This window comes from Nicotiana tomentosiformis, chromosome 8, assembly GCF_000390325.3.
Source record: "Nicotiana tomentosiformis chromosome 8, ASM39032v3, whole genome shotgun sequence".
NCBI lineage: Eukaryota > Viridiplantae > Streptophyta > Magnoliopsida > Solanales > Solanaceae > Nicotiana > Nicotiana tomentosiformis.
This window is the reverse complement of record NC_090819.1, coordinates 25,788,481-25,796,192: the sequence shown is the minus strand read 5'-3', so window position 1 is coordinate 25,796,192 and position 7,712 is coordinate 25,788,481. Positions and strand designations below refer to the sequence as shown.

The 7,712-nt window shown below is 40.4% G+C and overlaps 1 protein-coding gene across 1 annotated transcript; it reads left to right on the top strand.

Annotated features, from left to right (window-relative positions):
- The first annotated feature begins 3,455 nt into the window (after positions 1-3,455).
- Positions 3,456-4,037, top strand: LOC138897213 (uncharacterized). The gene is made up of 2 exons (XM_070183175.1): positions 3,456-3,803; positions 3,951-4,037. The coding sequence occupies exons 1-2, from the start codon at positions 3,456-3,458 to the stop codon at positions 4,035-4,037; spliced, it is 435 nt and encodes a 144-aa protein (XP_070039276.1).
- Positions 4,038-7,712: the final 3,675 nt, after the last annotated feature.

Below are 7,712 nucleotides of genomic sequence, written 5' to 3'. Positions count from 1 at the left end.
TATTTTCGAGGTGTGGGGTATTGACTTCATGGGCCCTTTTGAGAGTTCTTATGGAAACACCTACATCCTGGTCGCGGTTGAGTATGTGTTCAATTGGGTTAAGGCCATTGCTTTACCCAACAATAAGACGAGAAATGTGGTGGCTTTCTTGAAGAAGAATATTTTCACAAGGTTTGGTACTCCACGTGATATTATAAGCTATGGGGGTCACAATTTTTCAACAAGGCTTTTGACACTTTGCTTAGCAAGTATGGTGTTACTCATAAAGTCACGACTCATTATCACCCACAAGCTAGTGGGCAAGTGGAAGTCTCCAATCGGGAGACAAAGAGTATCTTGTCCAAAACGGTGAATGCTAATCGGATGGATTGGTCCAAGAAGCTTGTTGATGCATTATGGGCTTATCGGACGACTTACAAAACACCTATCGGAATTTCGCCATACCGGTGTGTGTTCGAAAAAGCTTGTCATCTTCCGATGGAACTAGAGCACAAGGCCATGTGGGCTCTAAAGAAGTTGAATCTTGATTGGGATGTAGCCCCTAACTTGAGGATTGCACATTTGAATGAATTAGATGAGTTCTAGTATCATGCTTATGCAAGTTCATCCTTGTACAAAGAAAAGATGAAATATCTTCATAACAAATACATTTGGAAAAAAGAGTTCAATGTGGGCGATCTTGTATTGTTCTTTAACTCAAGGTTGAAGATGTTTTCCGGGAAGCTAAAGTCTAAATGGAGTGGTCCTTTTGAAATTGGGTGTAACACCTTTTGGTGCATTATACCCGAAGAACAAAAACAATAAAGTATTCCGAGTCAATGGTCACCGGGTGAAGAACTATTTGGAAAAGGTTGGAGATAGCCACGTCGTGGTAGTCATTCATTTCAATTGATGGTATTCTGCGTCATACCGCGATATTAAATGAGGCGCTTTTTGGGAGTTAACCCATATTTCTTTTTCTTTTTTCTTTTGTAGTTAGGCATTATTTTTGTTCTAACTTGATTTGAAGTGTGCTACAGGGCTGAGTGTGACTTATAGGAATTATGGACCAAACCTTTGGCTAAGTGCTCTAAGAATTACGAACCGCAGTTGATTTGTGCAGACCGCACAATTATGGGTGTTGTATCAGAAGTTCAATGCGGCCGCATAATTAGCTTGTGGACCGCACAAATGAGAGGTTAAAAATATCAACTCTATGAAGTTTTAGCCTGTTAGAGAAACGGTCGATGTGCGACCGCACATGAAATCTGTGGCGTCACACAAAATTGTGCGGACCGCAGATGGAAAGCTGAGATGAGGCCCCTAGGTAACAGAGTGTGGACCGCACATGAAAATGTGTGGCCGCATTCAACCTTCTTCCCCTTAGCGAACGACTGGTATAAATAGAGGAACGGGGCCATTTTTGCATTTTTCACTCTCTGAACAAAACAATAATGCTCTCTTGAAATTTCTTGGTGATTTTATCTGTCCACACACATAGCCAACTTGATCATTCACTCATTACACTCATTCATCTGGTATGCTTCATTCATGTTAATATTTCTATTTTAGTTTAATTTATAGATTTTTAGTTCTTTTTAGGCCATTTGTCATTAGAATTCAATTGTGTATCCATGTGAGGTAAAATATGAATTGGGTTAACTAATACATGCTCTATGGGGATTGGGTAAGCATATTTTCATGTTTCTATGATGTTGCCATGTAAAATTGTGCACGAAATTGAAAAACCTATATAGAAAAAATTGATTTGTACGTAACTTTTGAAGTCTACGGCCGCACATGAATTCGTGCAGTCTGCAGAAATTGATTTTAGGGTAGCATTAGTGAAGAAGGGATCTGCCACCGCAAGATAAAATGTGCGCACTGCAGATTTCCCATCGCGGCCGCAGAATAGCACTTTTACTGTCATCAGAGAGTCCCTACATTGAGACTCCAATGTGCGGTCACAAGTCTAATTATGCGGACCACAGAAATCATGTTGCGGCCGCACATTAGCCAATTCCATGTCATCAGAGAGTTGGCATTTTTTGGGTTTCATAGGTGCGGCCGCAAGTGAAATTGTGCGGACCGTACTTCGCTTTTGCAGTCGCACAACAAAATTGTATGATCCGCAATTCCCCATCCGCGGCCGCCCATGAAACTGTGCGAACCGCAGATAACTTCCCTGTAAGCATGATCTAATTATGTACCCTCACTGTATCATCTGGTTTATATTTTACTTGTATATCTCCTGTGTATGTTTGAACATTGAATTGCAACTACTAATCTCCTTTGCTTGATACAGATAATTGTTCGATCTAGAGGATGCGGCGACACTTCAAAAGGGAGAGGTGAACCTTCTTGGGGTTGAGGCAAGAGTGCCTTACCCTTGACCAACAAAAGACAATTAGAAAGAAAGCAACAGCCAGCAGAGGGAGAGGTATAGATCTCTTCGAGACGAGCTCATATGTCCCGTCTATAGAAGCAACAGAGAGCAACTCAGCCTCTCTTCAGGAGCAGTCGGCCGTACAGTCAAGGCCGCAAGGGAGATACCAACTCAGGGACGAGCCATCCACATCTCATAGCACTTCCGAGGGATCGAAAAGTGCTAGTCAGGTTTCTGAGCCATCGACTACACCAGTCCCTGAGGCACAGGATGCACCAGCTCATAATATCCCCGATGATGGCAAGGGGGAGATGCTACAGCTGCCGGTCTTGAAAGATCAAAGAAGAAAGAGGATTGGGAGGACCGCTTTGTCAGCCTGGCCACCTTCACCAGCTTCCATGTGTGGTGGTCAGTGCGGTCGCTAACTATTAAGCGATATTTTTTTATTACGGATTTAGAGAGGTACAACCCAGCTGTGTTGAGTCAGTTCAGGGAACGCAAGGGGTGGATTACCCAGAGTGTAGTTGATGCCAAAAAGTACCTTGTCGATGAATTCTATGCCTATGTGGCTCATATCAAAAAGGGGACGAAGGTGACCAAAGTGCGTAACCTCAAAGTGAGGTTTGATCAGCATACACTCAACACGTACTTGGGCTTCAAGGATGTTGAGCCGAAGGAGTATTTGGAGAAATGTGCACTAAAAGAGGCAGTCCGTCCTTGGCTAGCTGAGATTCTGGCACCACCAGTACCACCACCACCATGGATTAATAATGGGGTTCCTATCCACCGTAACACCTTGAGCTTTGAGGCAAAAAGGTGGCAGACATTTGTGTGCAGCAGACTAGACCCAAGACAGAATGTGACTCACCTTCCGATCCTTAGGGCAGTTCAGGTGGCTTCTATTATGGCCGGGTACCCAATCAGTGTGGGTGTCATGATGTCGGCCAAAATCACAGTGATCGCTCGGCAAGATGACTCGTCCTGCCAGTATCCCAACACTATTACAGAATATCTCACTGATGCAAAGGTATAGCCGAGGGATTATGACACGAAGGTAAAGCCAAAGAAGCCTTTTACTTGGTACTCATTGATGGATGCGAGCAACCCGAAGAAGAAAGTTCAGCCTCCTACCACCACAGGCCAGTCTGATGAGCCAACTGTGGTAGCTCCTGAGACAGTTGATGTTCCATCCACTTCAGATGCGCCTTCCTCCAGTGCCGCAGTTATGCCTTCACCATCATCCACAGCCCCTACTACAGTTCCTGCCACAACTCCCACCTCGTCTTTGAAGCAAGTGTTCATGCCTACTCACCCACTATCTGCACTGCAAGTCTCCCAGACATTGGCGAGCCTCAACAACTGGATGCAGACAGTCATTGTAAAGTTGTCTGACTTGTCTAGTACTGTTGCAGCGCAGTCCACGTCACAAGCATCACAGGTTCTCTTACTATGTATATCCATTCTATCTTTAGTAGTTTTGCTCATTAGCTTCTTTATCTTTATTTTTGCTTATTAGCTTCTTTTTATGTTTTAGTAGCGTATTAGTTCTTGTTTTGTTTAGTAGCTTCTTTTTATGTTTTAGTAGATAATAAGCCTTGGTTTTCTTAATGCCATGGTTCTTTCCAAAGGTAGTTGTTGTGTGAACTGGGTGACTCGTCCAAACGATGGATAGTGTGACAACTTTCTTAAGAGAATGAGTCTGTTTTTGTGTTTAGGTAATAATAGTAGTAGTAATGAATAAAACGACCTAATTAAGTCATGCTCGAAGAGTCAACCATGCTTTAATTGGCACCAACACACTTAACTGTGTGCTTATGGTTACAGACAAGGTTTTTGAAAGAAATAGCTCTAGTAGTGACTTTGTGACTCTTGTGTTGACTTTGGCAATCATCGAGTGGTTTAGCTGGATCATAGTGATCTTTAAACTTGAATGTGGTCGTTGTGCGCCATCGACTCTGTCCTCTTTTACAATCTAGTTGTGTGAGGGGTGAGATGAATTGTTGCTAGTCTAAGTATCCGTGCGAAGGGTCTAGAACTTGCCCCGAATGTCTTTCAAAGCGAAATCCTAAGATTTGCTTGATTTGAGAAGTGATTGTAGGCTCTCCTTGGCCCGTTTGAGTTTTCTATTGCCAACCAATATCATTATCCCTAGTCAACCCCTTTGAGCCTCTAGCCTTTCTCATTTGATAACCATGTTACAAGTCTTTACCCATTTTGTCATGACCCTTTCTTGGCACCCAAGCTTTCCTTAACACTCTTATGAAATAAATGGCTTAAAATGTAAGTTTGGGGGAGAAATGAAGAATTGAAAAAGGTATCAAGGCACAAAAAGAAAAAAGAAATAATTTCTATGAGAAGAGAAGGCAAGAAAAGAAAAGAACAAAAAAAAATGCAAAAAATGAATAAGTGGAAGGGTTGAATGGATTAAAAAAAAAGGTAATGATACCAAACATGAAGAAACCAAAAAGGGAGAAAAAAAATAAAATGATCAAGAAAGAGTGATGTTAAGTCTCTCTAGTCCCTAATGAAAAGAAAGTGTCTCTAAGAATTGGCAAAGTGTGAGCCAAAAAATAAAAGATGGAGTGCTTAAGAAAATGTATAACCACTTACCCATATGGTATCCTACCCTAACCCAAAAGCCTTCATTACAACCCGAAAGAAGTCCTACTTGATTTCAAATAGAGTGAGATTAAATTAGTGGCGATCTACATGAGAGGCAAGCCTATGGTACTTGACGATGTACTTGTAACATTCTCTTGAGAGAGATGAGTGAATCTTTCATAAATCTTTGGATTGAGTATTAAATTTCTTAAGTGATCTTGGAAAATGGAAAGTAGAGGAGAAAGAGTTTAGATTCCACCATGGCATACATGATAGAGCTAGAGTCCTTGATGAGTAAAGCCAATTCTTGAAGCTCAAATGTCACAGTAGAACTATATGTGCATGAATGCTTAACGTGTCACCTTGTTGATAATGCATGAGTAGTGTGGGTAATTGTTGGTTCCAACTGATGTGTGAATGGCTCACCTTTGACTCGCTGAAATGACCCTTAACTTTTGGAAGTAGGAACTAATTTATTTTCTTGAGGACAAGCAAAGACTTATATTTGGGGGAGTTGATAAGTGGGGATTTTGACTGCTTATTAGCACCTTTTAGCTTTTGTTTTAGTCCGAAAGTATTGAATTGTATTCCCGAAACTAATGAAATTTTACAAATTATAGGAATGCTGGAAGTTTGGTCTCCCATGATGAAATCCGATGCAAAAAGGAGTGTTCCGAAGTACAAGGCAATAAAGGGTGCAGAAGCAAAGATGTGCGGTCCGCAGAAGAAATTGCGGACCACAGAATTCCATCTGCGGCCGCAAACCAAGCAGAAAAACCCAACAGAATTCTCAGCAATGTGCGGACCGCACATGAATTGTGCGGTCGCAAAACTGGGCTTTCACTAACAAAGATTCAAAGTTCAGAGAATATGCAAAAAAAGACCAAAACCTGACGCCTTTGTGAAGTTCGGACTGCATAAGAGTTATGCGGCCGCAGAAGTTGCCTCACCGCCGCAATCAAAAATGTGCGGCTGCAAAATTCACCTTCCTGCTAGCTGAAGAAATCTGCGGACTGCACATGGAATTGTGCGACTGCGAAACCTCCTGAGGGGCATTTTTGTCCGCAATTTTTGGCCCAGTATAAATAGAGGAGTTTCACAAATTTAGGTTAAGTTTGAACATTAAAAGCTGCTTTAGCCGTTTATTTTTACTACTTTAGGAAATTTGACATTATTTTAGTATTTAAACATTAGATTTTATTATTTTAATGTTTCATTATGAGTTTAATTAGCTTTTGTTCTTTATTTTCTTCAATTCCCGTTATGAGTAGCTAGATTTTTACTAGGGTTGGGACCCAACCCTAGTGTGTAAACCTTATGGGTATTTAATTTAATGTTTGTTTACGATTTGGTGTTGATTATTTAGCTTAGTTCATGCTTCAATTTTAGAATTAATGGTTGCAAACATTGATTCATACCTATTTGACTTAGTCTCTACTTGAGAAAGAGGGGCCTAGTCTAGGATAACTTGGCTAACAAAGAATTGGGTTAATTGAGAGATTGATTAGCCTAACTAAAGGGTTCAAACTAGAGATAGTAAGAACCCGACTTGAGCTCATATCAACTATTTTACTTGATACCCATTTGGACTTGAGAAAGACAAATTGGGCAAAATCACTCTTTGACCAAGAGGTATTGAGTGGGTAACGTAGAGTTGAGAGCTATAATACATCCCAATTAACAAAATAAGTGTTAACGTCTTTATCCCATTAGGCAAATACCTAGGTTATGGTCACATCCCTAGGCCTTTAAACTATTTGGTAATACATCAAAACCAGTCAAAATCCCCACTTATCAGCTGCTGAAGGCTCTTACAATGCAGTAACTTTTTATAAAAAGTTATTGTAGTCTGATATTGTTGGGAAGGACTCTTGATACGATAAGGGTTATTGCCTAAGGATATCTGGCAATATATCTAGTAGATACGAGTCATAAGGTTTGTGGAGTCCTCATGACTTCAGGATTTGCAAGCAAATGAGAGTTTGACTATGCGTAGGACTCCCAAATATCTCGGAGCATTGGGAAGTTAAATACTTTGCCTATGGACTGTTGAAGATCATCCTTTTACACATTGACTGAAGAAAGTAGCATAGCAATTTTAGTTTAAGACGTACATCAAGTCTCTCATCAAGTTTGTTCAGAAAGTCATTTTCTTGAGTCAATTTAGTTTATGTGTATTAGGAGATTGAGTTGTAATCATGATGATATTCAAACAATATTAGTTAAAATATTGTCTGAGTTTGCAAGTTAGTGTAACTTGTAATTTTCGTACAACAAATAGAAGTAGGATAAGTGTGGGGGTATTGGGTTACAAGTACTGTTATCAGTACATTTGGCTCAGTTGTAGTTGAAGTTAAAAAGTGGTAGGTCATGCTTTTTGCACCTTTGAGCCGGGTGATTTTTCATGTAAAAATTGATGTTCTTACTTTAATGTTTAGTTTATTTATGCATAAGGAGTTAGGAAAAAACAAAGTTCTTTAGTAATTTAGGAAGGCGGCACTCAAATTAACAATTGGTAACAGCGCCAATTCTCTTAAATGTGGTTAACACTTAGATAGATCTTGGAAGAAAATGAGTGGTCCGCATGGAATCAACGAATGACCGTCAACTCCTAGACCACCTCTGTTTAATGAAAAATATTACAGTTGGTGGAAGGCAAAAATGGGAGATTTTCTAATGGTTGAGGACTATGAACTATGGACGATAGTGAATCGAGGACCATTGACTCCCACCAAACAAAATGAGC